We start from the raw sequence: 26,947 nt of genomic DNA, 5'->3' as shown, positions 1-26,947 counted from the left end.
ACATGCAAGGAAGGACTTGTTGCAGTGTTAAAGCTGGGGGCAACCTTGGTTGCAGAGACCAAGAGGTGATGAAGTTCAGGATCCTGCAACAGGAAGAAGGGCAAAAAACCTTGGATTCCAAGAAAGCAGACTTTGGATTGTTCAGAGATCTGCTTGGGAGAATCCCATGAGAGATGGAGAGAAGAAGAATCCAGGAGAGCTGGTTGATTTTCAAGGATGACCTCCTCCAAACTCATGAGCAGTCTATCCCTGACATGAAGGAAATCAAACAGTGGCAGTGGGAGGCCTTCATGGATGGACAAGAACCTTTTGACAGAACTCAGACTACAAAAAGTAGAAGCACAGTCAGGCTACTCAGGATACTCATATACTTTGTATATGCCTCCTACAAGGACAGGGTTAGTAAAGCCAGAGACTGTCTGAAGCTAAATCTGGTGTGGATGTGAAGAACAACAGGAAGGGCCTCTACAAGTGTATCAGCAGAAAAAGGCCAAGGAAGATGTGGGCACACTGCTTCATGGGGCAGGAGACCTGGTGACTGAGTACATGAAAAAGGCTGAGGTACTCATTGCTGTCTTTGCCTTGGGTCTTTACTGGTAAGACTGGCCTTCAGGAATCTCAAGCCTCTAAGACCTTTGGGGAAGCCTGGAAGAAGAAGATTTAGTTTTGGTAGAGGAGGATCAGGTTAGGGAGCATTTAAACAAACTGGACACACAAATCTGTGGACCTGTCAGGATGCATCCATGTGAGCTGAGAGCTGGCTGATTTCACTACAATGCTACTCTTAATTGTCTTTGAAAGGCTGCAGCAACTGAGGGAAGATCTTGAGAACTGGAAGAAAGCAAATTTTTCAAAATGGGCAAGAAAAAGGACCCAGGTAACTACAGTCTTACCTGATCCCTCAAAAGGTGATGGAACAAATTCTTCTGGAAGCCATTTCCAAACATAATAAGAACCAGAAGGTGTGATTGGGGGTAGTCAGAATGGATTTACAAGGGATAAATTATCTATGGTCATCCTGATATTTCATTGTAGAAGGTTGACTGGCTTGATGGATGAGGGGAGAGCGAAAGATGTTATTTATGTTATTCAAGCAAGACTTTTGACACTGTCTCTCATCACAGCTCCACTGACACACTGATAAAGTATATATTGGTTAGATAAATGAACACTGAGGTGGACTATGAAATGTATGTATAATAAATGAATATGAATTTGCTATAAATCTACTACATTATATTCATCTTTTTAGTGGACAGTTGTGCTGTCCACTAATTTTCAGAGATAGTGTTTGTACATAAGTGCCTAATGATACGCTAAATTTAAGACATTTAACAGCCATGTTAATGCATGTATTGACATTAATATGTTCTATGTATAATGTAGTATTCGGTGTTTAGGTCCTTTTAAATAAATAGTGGTGAGTGTAAACTCCATGCACACCCTAAGAAAATTGCTGAAATTTTGCTCACAGATAATATTTGAAGCAGTGCGTTCAGGATCAGTAATCCTGTATTGCTGTTTCTTTTTCATCAAAATTTGAGAAATATTGCTCTTTCTAGAGAGATCTAAAAAGAATATGGGGGCTTTCATTTTTCAAAATTGTTGCTATATCTTCCTCAGAGGGATAGAGGTTGCAGTGATATTAGTGTGATATTAGAGATGCCCTTCTTAAAAATGACTATTTTTCCCATTGCTACCACAAGTTAAGCTCTTGTCAGACAAAATAATGGTTTCCTGACAACATCACCATCTCAGTTGCTATCATCTAGGTGTTCCTACATGAAGGCAAATATTATGTTGTTCTGCTTCTGCATACAGATACTTTTTCAGTGGTGGTGATGAGAATCACAGAAGCTCAGCGGGGAATGCAGGTGTGTGTAGCTGATACAGGGATGTGGGGAAGGCACGGAGGAAGGGCTGGTGTGTTCTTGTGTGCACCTGTGTACGGATGCCTATGGAGGGCAGCTGAGGAGACAGGCAAGATGCTGAGTCTGACCTCATCACTCAAGGTGATTAAAGCTCTTCCAGAAGATATGCGGAGAATATGATGAACCTAGCCCTAGAAGTTAAAACAAAAAGAAAATAGTGTGCAAGTTGCACACTATGTGCTTTCAAATTTTTGGAAGTAATGATACAGTAGTGTATCTCCTGGATGTTTTCAGTTTTGTATCACTTTATAGCTGTATCATAATTTAAAAAGGGGGCTCATGCAGGCTGTTTTCAAATTGAAATGCATTAAGGTGTATTTAGAACTGAGAATACGAATAATCACAACCGCATCTGGGAAATGGTCATTATTTGCAACATGGGCATTAGCAACTCTAAAATTTAAGAGTTAAGGATGAAACATAAGCCAAATGTAAGAGCTAGGCACATGACAAAAAGGAGCCCAACCAAACTTATTTCTGCTTGATATTGAGCTCACCAAAAAAAGCAAAAAGCATTTTTGCTTACAATCACGTTTATCTTTGGAATTGTAAAAATTAAACACTAATCACAAATTTTTCATCTAAAGGTAGATTTGGGAAGAAGATTCCTGTGTTTGAATGGGATGTTAACAAAAGGCAAATCTTCTAAATGGTTTATTTTTAAATGTTCCTTGAAATTTTTTGTTGCCAAATTCCAGCAGAGTCAACGGTGGAGGAATATTCTATTCCTCCCACTACATGTGGCGTTATAGCTCTTTTGAACTATCAAGCTAGGCCAATTGGGGGATTCTTGTGGTTGAATATCTATGGTTGCTTGATATAGCAAATTAAAGTACATGGGATTGTTTGCATTGACTTTGAAACCATGCTGACTGCAACGTGAATAGGGAAGTGTGGAGATTCTTGAGGGCTTTTGAAAAGCAGTTAACTGACTCTATCATTTAACCATGCTGGGGTACTTAAAAGAAAAAAAAATAGAGGGGGGGAAAATATCCCAATAAGTTGACTTAGTGAAATGTGCACAGCACGTCATGATCATGCACATGTAATTACATTGTTCCCAAACTCCCAGTCCTTGAATTCCCATTTCTCTTTCACCTCAGGGGCACTGTGTATTTTTGTTGTTTCATATGCAAGGAGCATTCCTCGTGCTGAAATTAATTTTGTTTGCTATTACAGCGGTAACGGATCTGGAATAATCAAATGGGAGGCCCCGTCCGGGAGAGCGGAGTGAGTTCACGGGTCCCCTGTGAGGCAGGCGGCATCTGCCAGGAAAGCGCAGCTGCCTCCGCCGCGCTGAGCGGGGGCCCTTGCATTTCACAGGGTATTGAGTAAGCCCTTGGAAGGGCTGGAAAGCCAGCCTTGGAAGGGCAGATTTCCCAGCTCTTTTTTAAACTGCAGAATATTAGGCCAAAGTCGTTCTTGTTTTATCCAAGCCAGTGGGCAGCATCCCTCTTATCTCGCATGTTGCCTAACGTGTTGCTTGAATGAAGGCAAAACACATTAGCCTAAAAGCATGATCAGCTGGGCTGGTCTAGCATGAAGGGGTACCCAAGGTATCAGCCTCACTTCCACGACTGCTTGAGCCAGCAGTTTTGCAGTCGCAGGGTGAGTCGTTTCATCTTTGGATCCGATAGAAAAATGATCTGTATTTTCTGCCAGTTGAACTGAGCCATGTGCTTTCGCACAAGGAAAATGGCTAGAGCTCGAAGCTGGTCTTGAAGGCTCAAGGACAAGGAAAGGAGGACTGCTGCTTTAGTAGCTGCTTGCTCTTAAACCCAGCATAAAGACCTCAAGTGCAAAATAAATGAAATTAGCAAGTTAGCTGTGGAATTGTTGCTGAACTCAGATCTTTTGTGGGAAAATAAATCCATATAAAAGTGTAAAAGTAATAACATGGACTTTGTTGCAGGGTGGTTCTTGTTAAACAGGAGCTCAGCCTAGAGGTGGTTCTAGTAACTTTTGTCAGCCTATATTTGGACAGGTGGGGTACCCCAATTTGTCACACTGGGGAATCTTGCCTGTAAATTTGAGTGGAAATGCTGATTCGCTGAAGTTAAAATGCTTAGGTAAATGCATTGATTTTTGTCAAAAAAATCTATTGGAAACAAAGGAAAAATATGCTTGGAAAAGGTCAAAACATTTTTCTTTTTACTTAATCATTTTGATTTTTATAAGCTGTAACAGGATGTCTCATCATATAAGTGACAGTGCCCTGTAAAAGTTAAAACAATGAAGTACATATAATCCCCTTTGATTTTGCTCTGATGAAGTAATTGGCTGCCAAAGTTTTTTTTGGAAGGCTGTTTCTTGAAATCTTTTGCTTTGATTCAGGATGAAAGATTTTGAAATGTCGGTTTGCTGGAACTGAAATTGTGAGTTTTTACACACACTGCCATGAAACTGTTTATGTCAGTGGCAGTGAATATCTGAGGTGTGCTATTTATACCGTAACAGAATGTGTATGTTTTTATTACCTGGTCTTGTCTAAACTCTATAATAACATGGACTAAAAAGACTACTTACTTGTTTTATTTATACAGTGATATAGAAGTCAGACATATAAGTCCATGACCGAGCCTGGAACAGCAGAGACCAAACTCGAAATGTGTCTAAACTAAGTTTTGGAAATAGGCCACTTTATCTTTAGAAATCCTGGGTGGAAAGTGGACTGAAGAGTGTTTAATCTGTATTTTTTTTTCTTTTCTTTTTAACAGAATTGTAATTCCTAATTCAAAACTATGCCCCGAGAGCTGTGCTTTCTTACATAGCTTCCCCAACTGATCCTGCTTAAGCATCTTTTTATAATCTATAAAATTTAGCTCCAGGTCATAACATGAACTTACATCTTTCTTCAGCAAGGAATGAGCTCAGGTTGGACACTCTTTGACAAACTCATGTCTTCCTGCTTTGGTCCTGTTGTTTTGCCTGGCTCATAAACCAGACAGGAAGTTAATATTTTGGACAAGATAGTGCACATAGTCATTTTATTAGTATGAAATGACTGAACTGCCATGAAATGCCATAAAAACTCATGTAGTTCTTGCCAGAGAAAATTGCTTTAGTCTGAGGAGAAACTTGAAGGAAATAAATTTACCATCTGAGTAAGCTTGAAGGTTTACCGATCTCTTTTCAAGTCCTTAAAGTTATTTTGCATTATGATAGGATTGAGAGGCTGCACCCAAATGATTTGTGCTGTTTGAGAAAATCCCCATCACAGGAAATTTTATATTTAAGAGGGCAAGCATATAAAAGGATGACAAGTAATGAGAGCACAGGACAGCATGTATCAAAGGTTAATGAAAGCGCCACAGCGGTACATAGGAGTCCAAGGCTTGCTTATCTGGCACACTGTGGTGGGGGACAATCCTGAGCCTAACTTTAATGGGAGAATTTCTGATGCAGGTAAACCTGTGGACATGTAGAATTCTCACCAGAAAATCCCGCGTTGGTCTTTTCCTCCTGGTTTATTTGAAGGGAGGACTGGTTGTTGTAGGAGCCGCTTGCACAATTCTGAACTATTGTGGATGCACTTGTGCTCCCAAAGCCAAAGCATTTTGTCAGTTTTGCTTCTCTGCATTACCTAAGAAATGCACACGGCAAAGAGAAACTTTCGCATTTCATCACTTTGAAACTGTCAGTGTTATTTTAAATAAATTATTTTAACCAAAATGGCTATTTCAGAGCATCCTGCTGTCGGACGCCATCTGTTTGGTGCGCGTCATCATTTGTGACTTCTGCAGTGTGGGAACCAAATGTCAGAGGCTGTCAAAGCGTTTTCCATCATGCTCTAATTCTGGCTGAACAGAATTCCTGTTTATTCACTGTGCTTAAACAGCATACTGTAAACTTTTTAGGTATTCTTTAAGTTAGGCTAGCATTACAGTATAGTGAAAACTGGAGTCTTTATGCAACCACATCTCCTAGCGCTAAGAATTTTTAAAGAAAAAAGGGTCAGTTTTGGTCAAATGAATAGGCTTTCAAAGAAAGATCAAACATTGCCTTGATAATCATTTCTAACTGTTGGTGTGCTAGCCTTATTTTTGAAAGCATTGCTTAACTTATTCTTTGGTGTATAAAATTAAGGTGTAGTCTCAGCTGGACACTCAAAATTTGTGGAAGTTTAGTTTTCAAAGTTTTGTGGAGTTTAGTGCTTGTATTCTTGTTTCATCTCCCTTGATTTTAATTCCTTTAAAACTATGTGTGTATCTCATGCTTATGAAACTGAGAGTCCCAGTTAAACTGGGCACCATGCAGGAAGATGACAGAAAAAGTTATCTGTGCAGTAAAATACATCCATTCTGATTTATGACACATTATTCACTTTATCATCAGCATCCTTTAAGCAGGGATGGTCAGCTAGGGCAATATAGTGATGGTTTTGTGCTGCTGAAGAATGTTCAACAGTGTGTGCGTGTGTGAGAGGGTTTAGTTTGTTTGTTTGTTTGTTTGGCTTTGGGGATTGAAATCAATCTCATGTTTTCTGGGAAATATTCTTTAGTCACCTGGATGACTTCTCAAACCCAGTTAACAATCATTTTTCCTTAGGAAAATGCTGTGAATGGAGAGCACTTGTGGCTGGAGACCAATGTTTCTGGGGACCTCTGCTACCTGGGGGAGGAAAGCTGTCAAGTCAAATTCTCAGTGAGTGTTACATTTTCAGTTTTCCTGCTTTGTTTCTGAGGCAAAGAGCCTGACTTTAGACAGAGACATTGCTCAGAAGCTTTTAATTATTTACTGCTCTTGTTGATGCCTTTGCTTCCAGAAAAGGAATGCAAAAGAAGCGAAAGCCCTAGCAGGACTCATATTTGACTAGTATTAAATACTGTGTTGGTTGGAGAATTTTGAATGATCCAGGTTATTAAGACAATGACACAGGATTTAATGTGTAATTTGATTAACATAGTAAGGAAGAAAGATTAGATATTGAAGTGTTTCAGAAAAGTTGAAAGAAATCAGTCTATTTATATATGCACATATATCAATGAGAGTAGGGGGTCTGATTGTATTTTTACTTAATGACTGCAAGGATTTAAACTGAATTATCCAAATTCTTTGTTTGTGTTCTCTAGCAGTAAATAGGATATTCAAGGTTTACCTTCTCTTGTGGAACCTTTTTTATACGTATTAGAATAACTTCTACTGGAGTGATCTCAAAACCTGGGCTGACTGTGGAGTCACTGTTACACATTCTGCTGAATTGCTTCAGCAGAAGAGATGAAAAAATCCTTCCCTCAGTATTTAGGTCAGCTGGTAGGACGGGAATTCTGAGCTTTGAGCCAATGTTCGAGACAGCATTGTGACCCTTGGATTGCAAAGCATATGTGTGGGGTTCCTGTTCTTCATGGTCTCTGCAGATAGTGCCTGGGTCTCTATGTGATACCATCTCTTTGATTTTGTTAAAAACTGCTCAGATTATTTCATGCAAACCAAGCATTTTGATTCAATAAGTACCTCCATTTTTGGGGAGCACTTTGATCCAAAACAATAATGACTTCTCTAGTTCTAATTTAATATCCATCCACCCTATAACTTCCTGAGCGAATTACCTGTCCGATGGCTTGTTATATGAAAGCTGAGCCTCGGAAGTGCACGCTTGTTGCTACCAAACCTATTCAAGCAAATTCCCAATAGTAACAGGTTGATTTGGGGCCAATATTTCAGGAAGGTTTCACTGTGTTTTGCTCTCTACTTACTTCAGTCCAAAGCACTGGCTTCTGGCCAAAGCAGGAGACAGAATTTTTGGCTGAATGGACTTTTAGTCTGACCCAGTGTGACTCTTCTTTACTATCTTAGTAGAAGTTTACCTGCCAAACAGAGCAAAAACTTCTTCACAGTTTAGCTCATTGAAGGTAGCATGGAAATTTAATTATGTGCTATGTTTGATTTGACAAGATGGGCCTTAGCATTTTAAAGGGGTATCTTTATCGAAGTTGGAAGCAATAGCTGATGAATCAGACCCACTGACTTAAATTTTCCCTTGGGAATGCTGGAAGACACCTCTCGATGATGGCAACCTTTTCTAGCCAGCAACCCTGGGGATGTTGAACCATATGTCAGAAGCAGGAGAGTTTAAAATTTGTCAGTTCTTTCTTACCAGGCCTTTGCTTGACCTGACTGAGATTCCTTTCTGTTTCAATTATTAGTGTATGGGCTCCCCTTGGGAGAAAGCAGTATCTGTCTATATAACATGGTATAGTGTATAGGGCTTGGAGTACCTAAGAAGTAGAAATGGAGCTGGGTATCCAATTAACATCAACCGGGGTTAGTTTAACTCGATCCATTAAACAGCTAATGCTTTTCCAGTTCGAATCTTTTCATAGAATCATAGAATGCTTAGGGTTGGAAGGGACCTCTAGAGATCATCCAGTCCAACCCCCCTGCATACGCATTTTGAAGACACTAGATCTTTCTGAGCCTACCCTGCTCTTCCTTTGACTTTTCACATGCAGAATGTGTCTAGATCAGGTATTTTAACTGGAAAAAATGCCCCCCCCCCAAAAAAAAAAAAAAAAGAACAAACAAACAAACACCTGTAATTGCATGAACTTTGTAGAAGACGTTACATGGAATGTGACTTTTATTCTTTGGAAACTGGACCTGACTTTTAATAATAAAGCAGAGTAATGAAAAATGATGGAAAAGAAGCAAAGTCTGAATTTTTGCTAGCCTTCACTATAAATGGTTGTAAGCTACTTGCAATGGCACCAGCATTCAAAAATCAAGAGAATGCCTTGAAAATTCAGCCACTTAAAAAGTAGCTGCTTGTAAGGGTTTACCTTTATTTGATTTCTGAACTTTCTCATCTTGGAGATTGATTGCTTTATGTCATCTCACTCCTCCAGGTAAAGCTAGAAAATAAAAAAAAAAATTGTTAAAAGTTAATAAGCCTCAAAATTCCTCAAAATATAGAATTTTCTATAACACTGATGCTTCGGGTGAAACATTCAAGCCCATCCTGCCCTCCCATGATTTTTTTTTTTTTAGTTAATGATGAAATTCAGAATAAAACTGTAGTAGTTATGCTATGCTGTGAGCTACAGTTATGTTCCCTATTTCTTCTTGAGTGTTATTTACAGGATATTGAAAGTTTTAAAGAAAATATCTGTTAGATTTCATGACCATGAGTAAAGCAAAAGTAAAAATCTTAAGCAGGTCGGTCTCAACTTCAGCTTGTGTTTAGAATCTTTCTGTCCTTCAAAGTCAGATCTGTAAGGTAAACTTCTGTTAATATTACTTCATTCTAGCTTATTAGATTGAGTAGATGCAAGACAAGAAAAATCCTAAGTCCATTCCCTCTCTCCTGGATATATGCTCTTGCCTTTGGTAAGATTCAGTCCAGAGGATTCAACTGAAATTATTTTAAAAGCCCTATAGATATTAATAAAACTAACCAGCCTAATTAGATGGAGAATTTTGTCCCTGCCGTAACATTTCATACACAGTTAACAATGGTCGGTGAGGAGGTTTTCATTCCCTCAAATGACACAAGTTCTTCCAACAAGGCAGTGGTCAGGTCTATCAAATTCACTATTGTGTTATTGAATGATTTTTTTTTTTTTTTTTCAAAATTTGCTCCCAGCACTTTGACTGTGTGTGTTTTCCTTCTCTCTTCACTAGCCCTGCCCGTCATCTCGGCAGGCAGCTCCTTTCAGGAATGCCCTGCAATCTGCACCGTAACAGCCTTATCTGCTGCCTAAAATGAGCCTTTTACTTCTTGTTCACAAACGGGATTACTGTGTCCCCCTGTCTTTCACAACATTCACATCTTGAAGAAAATCGACCTTTTTTTTTTTTCTTTTCAATATCTAAAGCAGTTGCGAGTTTCAGGAGAGGATTCATATATGTTATACAAGGAGAGGAATGTCTCCCATTTCCTGGCTAACTCTTGTCCTCCCGTGCACAGTGCACCTCCACGCACCCACGCCTCCCTTTCCTCTTGCAGAAGTCAGCTCTGCGGAGGAAATGTGCTGCCTGCAAGATCGTGGTCCACAACGCGTGCATGGAGCAGTTAGAGAAGGTAAGACATTGCCACCTTCTGGAACCTGGCTTGGGTGGCACTCTTGTAATTCCCTCGCTAAGCTTCTAGCCTGCAAAACACTGTACAGCAGATTAGTTTTTCATCGGTGTTTTTACAATATACTTGCTAAAAAGTTCACTTCAAAAGTCTCTTTTTCTTTTTTTTTTTTTTTTTAAGTAGTTTTCTATCAAACCCCATGCACCAAGAAAAGAAGCCCTAAGGCTTTCACATTTTTTTAGGATTAAAAAGTAATTTCTCTCTACTCAAGATTAAAGACTGAAGCTAGAAAATGTAGTTTCCTGTCAGGCACAAAATTGGCCTCTTAAAATTTCAGAGCTAAACTCAGCATAATTCAGCTCATGACAACTAAATTTATTATAAGCAATGCAGCATAAGATACTACCCGTTTCCCACTGTTTACTGGACTGTACCACTTCTTCTTCTGTTTCCTCAAAAATGAAGTTTTTATTGTTTCAATTGGAAATGTTAAGCCTTTTATTTCCCATATCACTTTGGAGGAATCCATCCTCCTTCCCGTTTCTTTCATGGAGCCCTCTTCACCCTCAAGTGCCTCCAGACTATCAAACATTGACTTCCTAACAATGATTCATCCTAACTGCACCCGATCTATAATAAACAGTCTAAGCAGAAGGCAGAAACATGTCGGGTAATGTCAATGAAGACATCAAGAACTGTGCTTTCTCCAAAGATTTAATCTATGAGGACCTAAAGCTGAGATGCGCAAAACAGTCTTGTGTGGTTAGGTTTCCAACTCCCATTGACTTCTGAAACTTCAGCTTAAGTCTGTTTTGGGTGCAAATGTCCTTCTTTATAAAAGCAGATGAACTAGTTTTCTTCTAGGCCAGGGGAAGAGAGGTTAAGCAGGTGAACTGAGTAGGCAGCTCTAGCATCAGTGAAGCATTGTGTAGGTGTAGCATTAGTGAAGATAAGAGCTGTGTAGAGATCTGTCAAGAGGCAGGATTATGACACATGAAGAGAGATTTTATAACAGCCAGGTAAGTTACTTTGTTTAACTACTGAAGCTGATGTTTTTAACAATATTTTTGAAGTCCTAGATTAACAAGCAGAGTAAATTCTTTCTTGGTTCTTTTTCAACCCTAACTGCTTTATTTTAATGGCAGATTAATTTCCGCTGCAAACCAACTTTCCGAGAAGGGGGCTCTAGATCTCCAAGAGAAGTAAGTAACGCACAAGTGACATTTTTTTTTTCCTTTTACTTGTGTGCTGACTCACCTGATGTGGAGATGTAGCAGTGCTTTTAGATTCAGAGGAGCTGTAGACAGAGATCTTGCTTCCTGTGGGACATGTTCTCCTCCCCAGAATGAGCTTAACATGAATTCTAGCTAAAGCACTATATTACTTACACTATCAGGAATCATTTCATCTTTCTGCTGTCTCTTTTCCCATTCATTCAGCCATTCTGTGTTCTTATATTTTTAGTATGATCTTTCTTTCTTTCTTTCTTTCTTTCTTTCTTTCTTTCTTTCTTTCTTTCTTTCTTTCTGATCTTGAACTTGTCTTTTTTGCTTATTTTCTCTGCCTCTGTGTCCTCCTGTTAGCCTCTCTCTTCACTTTTTTTTCTAGAAACATCTTTAAATATCTAAACATCTAAAAAAAAATCAAACATTTTAAAAAAACTTACGACTTGCTTCCAGACACCATGTGAATTCAGCCCCTTTTAAGGTGCTGGGTATTTATCGTCTTTATTTACATCAGTAAGACAGATGTGTAGTTAAAGCTGATGTCTCCAAAGAAAAGCATCCCAGCCAGGGAAGGTAACGAAACTTGTTTAAACATTAGGAGGTTTTGTTTGTTTCTGAATAAGTAAGAAGGGAGGAATGCTAAAGTTGTTTTGGTTCTCTGTCTTATATGACTGACAATCCCTTTTGACAAGAGTAATCAAAGTATTGGAGAATTAGAGGTGGCTACTGATTTTGGTGGTCAGGGAGGAAGAATAACTGGGGAAATTTGCAGACCCCTCCATTTCTGCACTAGGGTCACTGCACAGCTTGCTAGCAGGTAGTTCAGGTCCCTGCCACATGGGCTCCACTGTGCTGGCTGGAAAAGTGGCAGCTGGTGAGACTCCTGCTAACCCCCTCGCTTGCCCAGAAGCAGGGACAGGAGTCCTGCACACCCACCTGCTTTTTGCCCATCTCCTGCCACCATTCAGAATGTAAAGAGCCCCAGCAGAGAGATGTGCTTCTTCCTCCCCTCTTTCCTTTCCCCTGCATTGACCTGTATACTTACTATCTTCTTTTTGTAGAAGCATACAGAGAATAGTTCTGACTACATTGCAATGAGGATGAAGGACATCATCACATCCTACGATTTTGGTTGTGTTTGGAGTTTCCCGTAACGCAGCTGTTGCATTTTGCTCCAGAAACGATTTCATTGGCAATCACACATGGCTGAAGGGCCCCTTCCTTCTATGCTTGTAAACCGTTTTCACACAGATTGTGCCTCTGAGTACAAACTACTGTCACTTTCTGTAACATTTTCTTGTTCTTCCCTTGCAGAACTTTGTTCGGCATCACTGGGTGCACAGGCGGAGACAGGAGGGGAAATGTAAGCAGTGTGGAAAGGTAAGGTTTCCTTTGCATTGCAACCACAGCACTGGACACCTAACACTTATGCATTCAGGGTAAAAGAATCCCATTGTATTTTAATGGCAAAGAAGTCTCTTATAGCCAAAGGCTTTTCCCTCTTGTTTCCTCTTTTACATTTCCTATGGCTCTGACGGAACACTATCTTTTTCGTCGTTTGAGAAAAAAGCGACTGCCATTGTAATGGAATGGCAGTAAGTTTAAAGAAAACATTATTTGTGAAATAACTAATGAATCGGTAGACCTCATTTGTCTTTGAAGTTATTAGTCTTGTCCCATGGCTGAAATTGGGTAGCTAAATATTTTAGTGGTCATTAATAGTAGTGTGAGTGAAGCAAGTGGAGATGAAGCCATAAGCTTGTAGAAAAGAATTAATGCTCCCCAATATCTTCATCTTGGCATTGTACCTTTATATGTTGTCTGCCTTTTGCAGGATTGTTAACCCCTTCTGAGAGAGCTGGAGAAGGGAGATACTATGTTTATGTTTTACTTCAAATGAGAATTGAAGTTTGGAAGGGAATTTCCTGATCATCACCACATACCATGGTTCACACCTGGAGCTGTCTTAGAGCACAAGACGTGAATTCCTTTTGGATTAAATTTAATTAAAAGGGCTCTGCTAATGCCTCGCAAGCACTAGGAGCATTCAGTCCACAGGAGCAGGCTAAAACTAATCCAAAGTAAAATCCTCTGAAAATACCGGTATATAGTTTCTTCATTCCTATCATTCTGCTGTTCCAGATTACTTGTTACTCTGGTTATAGCTTCTATAGTCTCATTTAGGCTACAAAGTCCTATCAAGCCAAATATTCAACAAGGGCTTGCAATAAATAATTATGGAAAAGTGTAAGTAGGGGCAGGTGTTTAGTTATGCATCTCCAGAGTATTCTCTTGGCCTCTAACAGTTTGCAGCTCATTAATTTCCGGGAATGATGACTTTGTATTTTGTAAAAGCCTCACCCCCTCCCCCAGTCACTTTCTCTCCTGTGATATTGCCTAATCCATTCTTGAGTTCCTGTAAACTTGTAGCATCTTTGGCATTCTATAGCAAGGAATTCCTGGGCTTAAATACATGCAGTGTTAAGAATCACACTTTTATTTGTTTTAAACCTGCCACTTACTAGTTTCATTTAATGCTTCATAGATCTTGTATTAGAAGAGATTGTGAATGATTACTCTCAAGCCATATTCCTTACACCATTCATGATGTTTAAAGACCTCTCTTGTATCTCCTTTCATTTGTTTCTCTTGCAGACTGAAGAAATCTAGCTTTGTAGCTGTTCTTTACCTTGAATCATTAAAGGAATCATTTTGTGGTGTCCAAAGCAGTGTATCTACCACAGCCATAGCGTGCAGCCACAGTAAAAGTATCTTTTTATGAAACTCTTTTCTTATGCATTGTGGCTTGTGGATTGATGCAGGGCTTTGTTTTCTCTGCATATGGTGGTAAAGTTCAAATTTCTAGTAGAAACTCAATTCTACTTCTCAGATGTTCTAACAGAGATCACCATGCAAGTGCTTCTGTTGCTGACAGTATCAGAGTTGTACAAATATCTAGCTTTCATACAGTAATATGCGCTGCAAGACTTCTTGAGAGCTGTAGAAAAGAAATAAGTACCTTAGGAAAATATGTACAATATTAAATTGTACTCTCCCTGACACTGATCCTAATGATAAATAGGTTTATTCTTAATGATAAATAGGTTCTGGGAGATAACGAGGACCCACTGGAGCTAGGTATCCTTCTGTGCTGTGTTTGTGTGCAGGTGTGCCTATATTAATGTGAACTTTGATCCTAGTTATTTGGGCAGATTCTAATCACCCATGCAAGCTGGGGATTCAGGTGCTCTTTTCCTCCAAATATTTCCTGTGGTATGAACAACTGTTTACTTTCACAAGAGCAACTCACAACATGGAATTTCCTGTGTTGCACAGGAACTGTGTTCCTGTGAATCAGGGCTAATCAAGCACTCTTTGGCTGATATTCTCACAATGGTGGAATTAATTTTCCACCCCCAAATTTATAAATTTGTGCATAAGACTTTCTTGCATGACCTAGAAATGAAACACAAAAGCTATTTTTTTTTTGTTTTCTTTCTACTGGGGAAAATCCTGGGAAGAAGAGATGATTTCTGCTGGAATATGCAGGAGCTCCAGTGTGATAGTCTGGAAATGACAACCTCATATTTGTCATTTTATTTCTTCAGTTCCTTTAAAAGTAAAGCTAGGTTTCAAATAATCACTAACGTACTCAAACACATAACCTTAGGAGGAATTAACTCACATTTGCAAAACAATTTTGGGAGGAAAAATGCTGCTTATTCATATGTTTTTATTGCTGCTTCACTTTCTCTAATGACTCCCTAAAAGCCAAATGACTTACTGAATAAATGAAAAACGGTCCATCCAGAACCAGACAAGCTGCTCAGTCCGTATGCTTAAAATACACCACTGGCAGGCCGTGGAATTAATGCACTGGATTCTAGGTTTTATTAATTGAAGTTTGTGGAGAGAGGGATTTCTCTCCTTCTTGTTAAATCCAGAAGAAAATGAAAAAATGTTTTGTTCATGAGGGGCTGAAATAATTCTTTTTTAAATTCTGAGGCAAGGAGGAGTAAGGTTTATGAGAAATGTTAAGAAGTGGTAATCTAAGTGAGAGAGAATAAAACAATTTGTCCAGTGTAAAACACTGCTATTATAGCTGCTACCAAGAGACAGTGCACTCTTCTTGTGCCCGTGCTCAGTGGCAGACTGGATCTGCCCAGCCAGAAGCATCTTTCCAGCTTGTCTTTGTGAGGCCGTTTGGCCATGCTCCATTACTGAACCTGAACAAGCCAAGTCACTCTGATTATGAAAAAATGTGCTCTCTGAGTTTTTCTAAATGCAGAATTTGAGAAATTAGGGGACAATTTAGAAAAATCTAGGTAGCACAAGCTACAATTTTGCGCACTTGTCCTAGACTGGTGGTGTGGTGTATCTGGCAGGCTGGTTCAAACACGAGCTGGGGTGGCCTGCTACTGTCCTCTTCAGGGCCTTGACAGGACTGTTTTCTGCCACCATTTATGGACAGACTATAGTTCAGTTCCTCGCTTGAGAAGACCAGTCTATCCCTCTCTAGATTATTGTTTCTTAATTTAATTCTCTTTTTCTCTTAGTGCTCTTGGCATTCTCATTGCATTGAGCACCAGTGGGCTCGTTTTTCTGCATATGCCCATCTCCCTGTCTTCTCCTCTCCAAGAGGGAGCTTGATTGTGGAAGCAGCAAGGCCGTGTTCTTGTAGTTGTTGCTAAGTCAGATAATGATAGCCCTTCATACTGCATCTTAAGCATTGAAAACCAGATAAGAGATTCAGCATGTCAAAAAGAAAACTGACTCACGACTTTATGACCTAATAGATAGATAGCCTTTCAATTAGGAAGAAAGCTCTGGGTGCTGTTAGGACTCCTTAACGTAGTAGAGAAAGGCTTGATAAAACCCTATAATTAAAGGATCCAGACAACTGCAGATTTGAAAGAAGTCTAATTTTAGCAGTGGAAGTGACTAACGTAAGCTGTCCAGTGGAGTGACGGGCTTTCTCTGCAGCCATCAACCCATGATCAATTCATCAATTTATTTTCTGAATAAAATAAGCTGTAACCATACACAAGTTTTTAGATTATAACTCCTGTTGCTATTGGTTGCTTATGCTATGTACAAGAAAATTATATGTGATCCAATAGTCTTTTCTAGCTTTATAATGTAAAGTCAAGTGATGTATCTGCTGAAATTACTTTCTACAAAGAGAAACTCCTCCGTAAGAGACTAAAATCTCATACTTGCTCTCAGTGATATTTTTTCTCCTTTAAAACTTACGAAGAAATACTTTGTTTTATATCTGCTTGGTTTGAATCAGGACATCTTGTTTTGGGAACTGACTAAAAAGATATTGATCTGAGTCAGCTCAATAAAACACTAGACTTAATTTCCCTATTGGAACACTTCCATATAGCATTGTAGTTGATTGCACTCTGTTGTATTAAAAAAAAGCTTTTTTAAAAAAAAGTAAAATTCAAATTCTTGTCTACATTTAGGGAGAAAAAGAATGATAATGATAAATAGTTTTGTTTAACTAAAAATCTGTGTCTTAGATCTGTAGAAATTAAAACCGTCATTCCCTCTCTCTTTCTTTTTCTCTTTCCATCTTAGATACAAAATTAAAAAAAAAAGATATGTTTTTAAAATGTGTGTATGAAGATGTCCCAGTTGAAGAACTTTCACTAAGAATCCTGTCAATATTTTATTTAGGCTCAGTGTCTAAGAGCTTTGAGGCTGAAGTAATGTATGTGAGCACCTTGAACTGGTTTACTCTAGCATAGTCACCTGGCAAGTGTTACAGGTGTTAAGTTTCTTGTATTTGGAAGGAATTTAATCCTTTTTCTCTTGCTTATTCCAGGGCTTTCAGCAGAAATTTTCCTTCCATAGTAAAGAGATTGTGGCCATTAGTTGTTCCTGGTGCAAGCAGGCGGTAAGTAGACCATACTCAGGGTAGCAGCTTCTCTGAATTGTCTCACTGCAAGCAATTTCACTTGTTCTGGCTCTCACTATTTCTTTTCTCAAGGATTCAGCCTCATTTTTTCCCATTAGGTTCCTTTCATTCAGGATAGTCCACAATCTTTGACTGGTACGTGACTCTTTCTAGGAGAAATGTCTTGCTGCACAGTACTGCTGCTGCACTGCTGTTGTCTATCTCCCATTGATGTCTTGCTGCTGCTCACTGAGGGGATCAATGAGCTCTTAAGATATGACTGTGTCAGCCTGGATTGTGGTCCAATGTGTGTTCAACTATAGACAGGTTTTTGGTAGAAAACATGAACAGGGAAGGTGGCCTTAATGTCTACATTCCTAAAACTCCCATGGTCTAGACGACCTGGAAAGACAGTGAAGTTTGGAACATTGCTTCAGTGTTTGCACTTTAATTTTTCTCTCCTAGCTCTCCATGCATCATCTTTTTTCTTATTGACTTGGCTCTTCTCTTCTAGTTTCACAACAAAGTCACCTGTTTCTTGCTACATCATATTGAGGAGCCATGTTCCCTGGGGGCTCACGCTGCTGTCATTGTGCCTCCCACCTGGATCATTAAGGTGAAGAAACCTCAGGTAACTGCATGCTGATGTCTGTTTCTGAAGCTGTATGGCTCTGCAGGGCCAGCCTGGCTTCGACTCTCAGTACCTCCTCCACTATGGCATGCTTGTTCAAACCTGTCTATATCCCTGAAACATAGCATACATTCATGGTGACTATGAACCTGTATCTTCCCGCCCTTCCATCCAGCACTTCAGTAGATTTCCTTCCTTTCCCTGTTTTAGACAATTAGTAATAAATAAGACTTCTCTTTTCTGAGCAGTCTGGATCAGGTTTGTTCCTCTTATTGTGATTTCAGCTATACCACAGGAAATCCTTCCCATGTTGTAGGCAGTCAAGCATGTTTCATTAAATAGAGCTGAGCAAATACAAAGGAAAACTGTCCACAAACATTAACTAGAATTGTAGTAAGTGGCTGTGACTAGACTGGTATCTGTCTGAGTTTGTCATCAATGTACAGTCATGTCTTATTCACACCAGTGCTTGCCAAATTCCAGCAGTAATCTTACATACACACTTAGATGCAGGTAACCAATGTTAGACTTTCAGGTTGTATAATGGATGTGATGCATTTTAGAGAGGGTAACACACTGGTCCACACAATAGGGAGAGAGGTATCCAAAAGAGAGCTGGTCAAAACACAAAAGGGGATTCTCATTCTTTTAAAGTCAGTTTTCATTCCAGGCTGCAATAAAAGAAATAGACAAAGAAACTCTGAAGATATCAGAAAAACAGAGATGCTGCTAAAAGCTGTATTTAAGAAACGCTGAAACGATGTTTTTGTGAAACAAATTGTTTTGGACATTGAAACTTCCCACTGACATATTGTTGCAATTTTCAGACTTTTTTTCTTGTAATTAACAGAAAATCTAGATTTATTAAGCAGTGATATGCAATTCCTATGTTAGCATTCCCATCCCTGGAAAATAAACAAGGCCTTTCTGGCTTTGTGTCCCAGCTGGCAGCAAGAAGCTGAGAAGCTCAGGCTGCAGACAAGATACTAAGCAACCCAGAGATTTCCTTCATAAAACTAGAAAAATGCCCAAGTTGGGATGCTGATCATTCTAAGAGAAATTATCTCTGTTGCTTTGATGTATTTTTCCGTATTCCTCCTCTTCTGTTTGTTTTATTGCAGCCTCTTGCAGAGAAATATTTTTCCTCTCTCATTTCAGAATCTGTTTGAGTCATCAGCAGGGACTTACTCTCCTTAGCTAATTTTGAGCAACTGTGTAGTATCTGCTACAAAAAAAAAAAAAAAAAAAAAAAAAAAAAAAAAAAAAAAAAAGTCTTGCGCTTTCCCTATGTCCTTAAAGAGACTATATGGCCTACCACTCACTGGGGATTGTTCAGGCACCAGGCTCCATGGCAGAGTGCCTGCAAGCTCTGATTTGGCCTGTAGCCACAGAAATTGTGACTTTAAGGGTCACCGACCTGGAGGTGGATCCATGAGTTTGTGTTCCTCATGGTTGGAATCCACTAACCATTGCAGTCCAGCCCTGGAAACGGGGCACCTCCAGGGCCTCTGGGCTTCCTGCCTGCAGAATTGACATGGAGGAAGAGAGACTGAAAACACTGCATCCCTGTCTTCTGTCAGGCAGAGATTTGAGAGGCGAAGTCTCAAATCTTTGGTTTGAGCATGTTTTGGGCAAAGTATTTTGTGTGTAACAAGTCATTTGCTATGCAAAATACTGAACCATCTTGGAGTTTTCAGATTTTTGGCAGAACTCTGCATTTTCCTTTGTTCTGTTTTAAAGAAATTCATCTTCTCAACCCTGCTGTTTCTGATCAGCTCTACTTTGGAGTATTATAAATCTCTTCACCCTATATGCAGGTTTGATGAACAGTGTCAAATATCCATCTTGTTCAATTTACAGAATAGAAAAATTTTTTTTGCAAATTCATATAGTAAATATGTATAAACAGTAGTCTTTTTTTTGTATGTCCCACAATAAAAATAAATTTGTGTAGAAGACTTTTTTTGTTATACATTATTTCCTCAGCTCTAATTACCCACATGGTCATAGACAACTTCTGAACTGAATTCCCTTTCCATATGGAACTGATTTCAGTGGTGCCTTCATCCTGTTTGTTTGTCGTTCCTTTAAGTGAATAGATGGCTTTTCATAGCAAGATCTTGCCTTCATTTTGAATTTTTATTTCTCCTTATCTTTTTAATTTTATTTCTCTCCTTTTTGGAAAAACAAAAATGTTTTTCCATGCTTATTACGTACAATGTGGGTCACCACCTTTCGGACTATTGGACTTGAATAAAGAGCAAGCTTCCCCTCTGATTACCAGCGATGTTGTGGTAGGGAAACACATTGCTGTAATTGCTTAAGGACAAATCTCTGCTGACAACCCACATTCTAAATGGGGAGCTTTTGCTTCTTGCAAGCAACTGATTACAAGATAAAGATAATTCAGAGTAGTTCAAATTGTTTTGAGATAGGTGGTAGCCCTGTATGTAATGATTCATTTACATGAATGGAAAATTTCCAGTACCTATTTCATGTTTTTGAGACCACAAGCCACTTCTGTAACTTCTTTACTGGTTTCTGGTATTTCTGCTCAGTGTTGGCAGTACTCTGGTGCCAGCTCCAATTTCCTGGGGTTCAAATCACTTCCCTGTCCCAGTTTATGAAAGCAGGTTGTTCAACCCCTGTTGTCTAGTGGTCGTCCTTTACATGCGAGGCTTGGTGACCTGGGGAGGCTTGTGGCTGTTTCCACAAGGAATGGATTCATTATGCCTGTGTTGTGGGAGGAAAGCAGATTGCAAAGAGAATCTGGCTAATGTACTTACTGATGCAACCTGTCTTCTGTTGTTTGGGAAGGCAAAAGCAGTAACTTAAAATTCTAGGTTTCTGTTCAAAGTGAGCAAATATGGAACTTGCTAGAGTGCATACTCCTATGCATCTTCCTTTCCTTACTTGATTGCTGAGGGGCAGCTAGCTTGTCTTACTGTGTTTTTTAGACAGAAGATGGTCAAGATTGACCTCCCCATAAGTTGCTCATTATTTTCATCATGTGAAGAACGGCATGCTAAAATGCTTTTGAAAATGAAGGCTGAAATGTACAAGGGTAAAAGGGATTTGCTGGTTCTGCATATGCTAGGTAGTCCACGGACCTTACACTGCCCAACATCATACAAAGACCTCAACTCTTCATCTAGCTAAGCTTGCTTAGAAGAACTGTAGTGACCATGCCATAATCCCAAAAATCTCTTTGAAGATGAACAAATTGACATCCACAAGGAGAAGTTTCCTTTCTAGAGGCAAGTTAGGATTTATATTTGGTGCAAACTTAAAGGTATACTTTCCTGTCAAGCACTTTGCTGAATAACATTGTGTTTGTAAAATATTCGTCTTATGTGGACAAGGTAGTACACATCCATTTCTTTTGTTTACCATGTGAAGACTGATGAGTACCCTTGACTGTCATTCTTCTGCATGATTGCAAAGAACACATGCCTATCATGCAAAATCAGCTTTTTGCCTTTCATCTGCTATAAACATGCATTTGCAATTACTGCAGCAAAACTTTAGATTCTCTTAACACTATAGATGTAGTCATGCTAAAAATTGTGAGACATAGTTGCAAAACAAAAGTAGCATATTTTATTGCCTTTTTGAGAGTGGAAATGAAAAAGTTATCTTCATGATGGAGACCTCAGTTAGAAGTGTTTCTGTAATATAGCTGTATACATCTTCCTGTATTCATCCATAGGCAAGAAAAGAGCGAAGTTGTAATTGTTTCTAAAGACCACGGCATTTAAACATTTTAAAACTAGTTTTAATATAGGTAGGATTTTACTGAGCTGTCTTTGCTCTTTCTCTGACAAGAAGGGACTTAGCTCCAGTTCCCAGATTAGTGCAATCCTTGTGGTTAATCATGCTTTCAAGATCACTCTTGCACGTAACCAAGTAGGGAAGAGTAAAAGTCATTGTTTTCAGCCTTTTCAGTAAGCAGCAAGGTGTGACTATGTCACCGTCCACAAGGAAAGTTCAGAGGTGATAAAAAGGCTGGGATTCTGTGCTCTGCAGCTGGGTTTTCTTATTTGGGGTGAAAATGAGGACAGTGTCTTTAGGCATTTCAGTTGGATGCCTGCCAGGTCACGAGCTTTCTGCATTTCTCAGAAGTTAAGGGAAAAAACACTAAATTCTATATCTGGTGTGTCATACTAAAGGTCTGAAATTCTGGTTTTTAGGTATTAAGCAGAGACTCTAGCAAATGTTTGCATTAATGTGGTAGTGCTGTTTAGTGTGCTGGATTAAAGACAGACATGTCACTGTCTGCTTATATACTGCTGATCTCTGGTTATTTCCTTTTTTTTTTTTCTTTTTAATGAAGTATGCTTTTGAGTAAGGTTAGAAGAGAAATTTATTTCTGGATGACATGAGTGGATCTTGCTTCCTTCTTAAAGCTGGAAAAGTTCAACAGACATTCTTCTATTTGCTGTTATACTGAATTTCATGGTGGTGGCTAGACTAAGAGTTGAAATGCTGAGAAAATATTTACAGTGCATTTTTTCCTATATTCCGAAATTGTGATCACAGGGAAGGGAGAAGATTTTCCTGTAAATATTTTAATTTAGTGACTGTAGTCATAAAAAAAAGTCCCCCTTTGGTTTGTTCTTACCATATCAGAACAGTTGGTGGTTAAGTATCACTAAGCAGGCTATCAGCAGTCTGGAGAATAGCTTGATGCAAGTTCTAATTTTCTAGGTTCTGCAAAAATGCAAGTAGTTTTTTTTATATATATATATATATACTTGTAGATGAGCAACATTGTTGTTTAAAACAAAGCAAAAACCAAAGCCCAGAATCCTTAAATGTTAACAATTCTGTGAGAATGCCTTACCTGATGATTACACTAGCTTCTTAAGAGGCAGAAAGTGACTTTGCTGAGACAGCATCATACACCATGGTGGCCTACGTTATGTTGAGTCATAATGGTTGCCAGAGCTAAAACTTGTTGTTTTCTTTCCTTAAAAGAAAAAACATGAAAAATATCTTATTTATCATGTTTTTTATTACATCTTTATGCAGGGAGTCTCCATACCAGGAGACGAGCCTGATTGGGCAGGAGACTGGAGCCCCGAAGGGGAAATGGGCGTCTCCTACCCCTATTGGGAGGGTTGGCAGGTACAACATGTGGTGTTATGTGAGTCTATGGGAGCATCTGATCTTTTTCCCTCCTCACAGCGTGGGAAAGTTTCCAGTTCCAAAGCACCAGTCTGGTCTCCGTGTGTGGCTTTCTCCATAAACGGTGGTGTGGAAGTGTAAAGCATGCAGCGCATGTGATTTAAATTTCGAGCATGTGCCAGATACTCTTATCATCCTCCAAGTGGACGTGCATGGTAGAGCTTCATAAAGAGGCTCTGTCTTGGCCTGTCTTCTAAATTTTGTTTTGCTTTTCATGTATTCTTTTTCTTTTTCCTGTAGAACTCACTAAAGACTTCAACCCGGCGGAAGAAGAGAACGTCTTTTAAGAGGAAAGCCAGCAAAAAAGGCAATGAAGTAGGTATTAAAGAGCTTTGGAAATCAAGATACTTTTTTTTTTTAATGTATAAGTGTGCATTTTAAAGTGTTGTGGGTTTTTTGGTTTGTTTATATTTTTAGATTTTTAAAATATAGTTTTTCACTGGAAAATTCCACTTCATTGAAATTTGCATGGAAAGAAATAAGTTTTGATACAACTCATTTGAGAGGTTTCCTCTGTGCTTGGTTGATTTTTTTCAAAAAACAACATGCCAGACTTCATAATGACTAGTGACCCCATGAGATGGTCTTCACTTGAAGTGTAAAAGACGTGGATCAGCTGTCTGGTTTCCTTTTGCCAGAGCAGGGACGTGATGCTGGGTTTACGAAATCCCTGGTGAGTGCACTGACTGCAGAGGTCCTGTCTGGCTTGAGGTTGCCTCCCTCAGGAAATCTTCTGTTGCAAAGATTCTAAAAATTACAAGAGAGATGTTGGGCAAGAGAGAGAAAACAGATGATTGGTCCTATGGTTGAGTTTATCACCTAGCTGGTAGAGGACTTTGTTTCCTGTCCCTGCCCTAGTTGATTAACTATGTAGATGAAAACCAACAATCTCATGGGGAGAGATGGTTTTCTTATCATGTCTTCTCTTGGGTAATGGGAGAGCTGCAGTCCAGACTTGAGTCTTTCTGCGACAGCCTAGGTGGGTGCCCTCACTCCTGGGCTCTCTGGTGTCCTGTGTCATGGGGGAAGGAGGGAGCAGAACATTTTTCTCACTCTATAAAAATCTTGTGAAGGTATGTGTGCAAAAGGCCCACTGTAATGTGTGGCCCATCTAACAAGACTGCAACATGAGAAACAGCAGGCCACCGCAGACTACAAAAGGCTCTATCAGTTTAACAGGGTTGCTAACCAAGGTAGAAATTACCAGGGAACCATATCATAATTACCAAAGAAGGATGTAAAGTAAGAAAGCTGGAGCCAATGGTAAACAGGTAAACGTGGGTTTTTTATTTTGAAGGTGATGAGGTAGTAAAGAGGAAAAGCTTTGGTGGAGAAATGGGGGAAAAATAATAAGAGGAAACAGATCATGTGAGTGGGGCTGTTTGAGGTGTCTGTCAGTGTGCCCTATATCAGCTCCATATTTGTGCAACTTGGAGTGGGATAGTAAATCTGTTCTTGCTCTGATCATGTCTGCCTCTGAATCACTTCTGCATTTGGGGTAATACTACCAAGTTTGAGAGTTATGGTTTGTGCTGAAAGATTAAGTGCTCTATATCTTTCAAAATACCTGCTTGTATCTGCTCTTCTGTGTATTCATGTGATATTAAAGAAGCCACTGAAACTTAATTTCAAATTCATGAAAATACACTGCTTATTGGCTTCTAAATTTTTTTGGTCACTTTGCATTATTTCCTGCAAGTAGACATTCTTTTCACTGATAAGTAGATATTCATCTCATTGATGTAATACATAACATTCATCCAAAGGAGGGAGGGCCAGCAAGGCCAAGTATTCAAATCAAGAGAGGATCATTTGTAACTAAGCTGATACTGCTTGTCTGTTGGATGGAATTCATGAAGTAAGTATTTTGTATAATTTTTTTTTCTATTGGAAAATTGTTCATATAAAAATTGCAATTTATCTGACACAGTATTAGAGCTGGGTGAGTAATTGTTTTGGGAGAAAGGATATTGAGAGATTTAGAAAATAATTTTGGATCTGCATGAAGTAATTTTTCTTGCTAAATTGTCTCAGCTGGATAAATTAGTCCCAGCTGAGCACCACGATAACCTGGCAGTACATTTTCCAATACCTGAGCAGTTTTGTCAGAGTTCCACAATGCACTCGCTATGTTATGCCAGGGAGACTTATTCTTTGTGTAATTTTATTGAAGTTTTTCCTTGCTTCTATTCCTCAGGATAACAAAGGTCGGCCGTTTGTGATAAAGCCTATCTCATCTCCACTTATGAAGCCGCTGTTGGTTTTTGTCAATCCTAAAAGTGGAGGGAATCAGGTAAAAACATCGTCTGGATCCAGGTTACAAAGTTTTATTTTAATAACTATTTCTAGAGATAAAAATAGTTTTTGGGCAATCATAAACATGGAGAGTTTTATGCAACTGTTCTGCAGCCTCTTGTGCTGAGTGTTTCCACTTGAATTTGTGCTTAAATCTTTGAGGAGACATCTTCCCATCTTCCAGTTCTTGAAAGAATCTAAAATTGTAGCTCAGGGATTTTTAGGAGAACTCATTTTTTCTATAGAAAAGAGAGAGAGATGGAAGAGAGGAGAAACTCTGAGTGTTGCCCCAAATTCCTGGAACCCTCCGCCTGGGCTCTGGACTCCTATGAGCTGTATATAGTCAGATGCCTTTCTAAGGAAAAAAAAAAAAAAAAAAACACATCATTTTTTTCCAGTTTTACTTTTCCTAGGCACTTTGCTATTCTCAGCTTTCCGCTTAAGGGAAGCTGTCACACAGAAGAACCCTCCTTAAGAAGGGGAAGCTAATGAAAAAGAAATGCGACAAACAAGGGAAGGTCAAAAGTTAAAAAAGAATAAAAATGATGGGCAATTGATGAGATACAGAGCAGGGCACCTCCAACAGTGCATGCACTGAAAGTGCACAAGAAGTCAGAGGGCACTGCACACTGATACTGTTGCCTGCAGACCTCATAGGACAAAAAAAAAGTGAAAGATAGACCAAAATTCTTTTGGTCTTTTTCCCCAGCAAGCTCCTTCTTGTGTGGGGAAGAACGTGGTTGACCAGGGTCAGAAAGAAGTTCTGCAACTGTACAGAACTGTCCTTGAACTGTGGACTTGTAAATATACAAATAGTATTATTTCTGGTAATGATTAGTTTATTCATAATTTCTTATTTCTTTAATTTTCTCTTTTCCCAGGGCACCAAAGTTCTCCAAATGTTTATGTGGTATTTGAATCCACGCCAGGTCTTTGATCTCTCTCAGGAAGGGCCAAGAGATGCGTAAGTTCTCAAGCTTTCAGCACTGTGGACCATAATTTTCTCACCACCAAAGCAGGCAAAGTTTCTAGACTGTACTGATGCTGGAATGCTGGTAGGCCTAGGTTTACAGAGAGCCAAATGGTGATCCGGGATCTAAGTTTCAGATATATTTAAATCTATTTCAGTTGCTATGTCCTTTCTCAGTAGGAGTCTTCAGTATGTGAGTGGAGAAATCTTAGGAGGAAGAGAAATCTTAGGTTCCTTTTATTCTTTCTGTTCTTTCCAATACCTATGAGGAAGCTGTCAAGAAGATGGAGCTATGATTTTTACAGCAGTGCATAGTGGGAGATGTAGAAACAGTGGACATAAATTGAAACCAGAGATGTTTTGACTCGATATAAAGGAAATCTGTTTGACCATAAAGACAGTTAAGCATTGCAACATTGCAACAGTTTGGTTGGAGAAGTTGTCCTCATCCTTGGAGATTCTGAAGCTTTCACTAAGCAAATCCCTGAACAATGTGATCTGATCTCAGATTTGACCCTTTTGAGATGGAATTGGACTACAGACTCCTGAGGTTCCTTTAATCCCCAAATGTTTGTGATTCTATGATTGACTGTCACAAATTAGTAGGTTCTCTGTTGAATACTGAGTTGCCTCAATTTTTTTTTCTTCTTTCTTTATTGTGTTGTCTGCATTTTGGGACCTGTTGTCTCCATACACCAATATAATAGATTTGTAAGCACACACTGTTATTCAGGTATGATCTTTGAGGTCTGCCAGGAGTACACTTTACTGTTCACATTTTCTTG

At 39.1% G+C, this 26,947-nt stretch overlaps 1 protein-coding gene across 2 annotated transcripts in view; it reads left to right on the top strand.

Annotated features, from left to right (window-relative positions):
* DGKI (diacylglycerol kinase iota) overlaps positions 1 to 26,947 on the top strand; it is a 203,907-nt gene that overhangs the window by 79,658 nt on the left and 97,302 nt on the right. For both annotated transcript variants that reach the window (XM_088521610.1, XM_088521611.1), the window contains exons 3-12: positions 6,480 to 6,575; positions 9,877 to 9,951; positions 11,094 to 11,150; positions 12,489 to 12,554; positions 17,008 to 17,079; positions 17,594 to 17,710; positions 22,742 to 22,837; positions 23,138 to 23,212; positions 25,095 to 25,190; positions 26,074 to 26,156. In XM_088521610.1, coding sequence (XP_088377736.1) covers positions 6,480 to 6,575; positions 9,877 to 9,951; positions 11,094 to 11,150; positions 12,489 to 12,554; positions 17,008 to 17,079; positions 17,594 to 17,710; positions 22,742 to 22,837; positions 23,138 to 23,212; positions 25,095 to 25,190; positions 26,074 to 26,156 — 833 coding nt within the window. The remainder of the gene's footprint in view (positions 1 to 6,479; positions 6,576 to 9,876; positions 9,952 to 11,093; positions 11,151 to 12,488; positions 12,555 to 17,007; positions 17,080 to 17,593; positions 17,711 to 22,741; positions 22,838 to 23,137; positions 23,213 to 25,094; positions 25,191 to 26,073; positions 26,157 to 26,947) is intronic.

Source organism: Tinamus guttatus, unplaced genomic scaffold (assembly GCF_059628265.1).
Source record: "Tinamus guttatus ecotype Peru unplaced genomic scaffold, ASM5962826v1 Tinamus_guttatus_pri_ptg000125l, whole genome shotgun sequence".
Classification (NCBI taxonomy): Eukaryota; Metazoa; Chordata; class Aves; order Tinamiformes; family Tinamidae; genus Tinamus; species Tinamus guttatus.
Note: the sequence above shows the minus strand (reverse complement) of the source record. Positions and strands in the feature narration are given on the sequence as shown.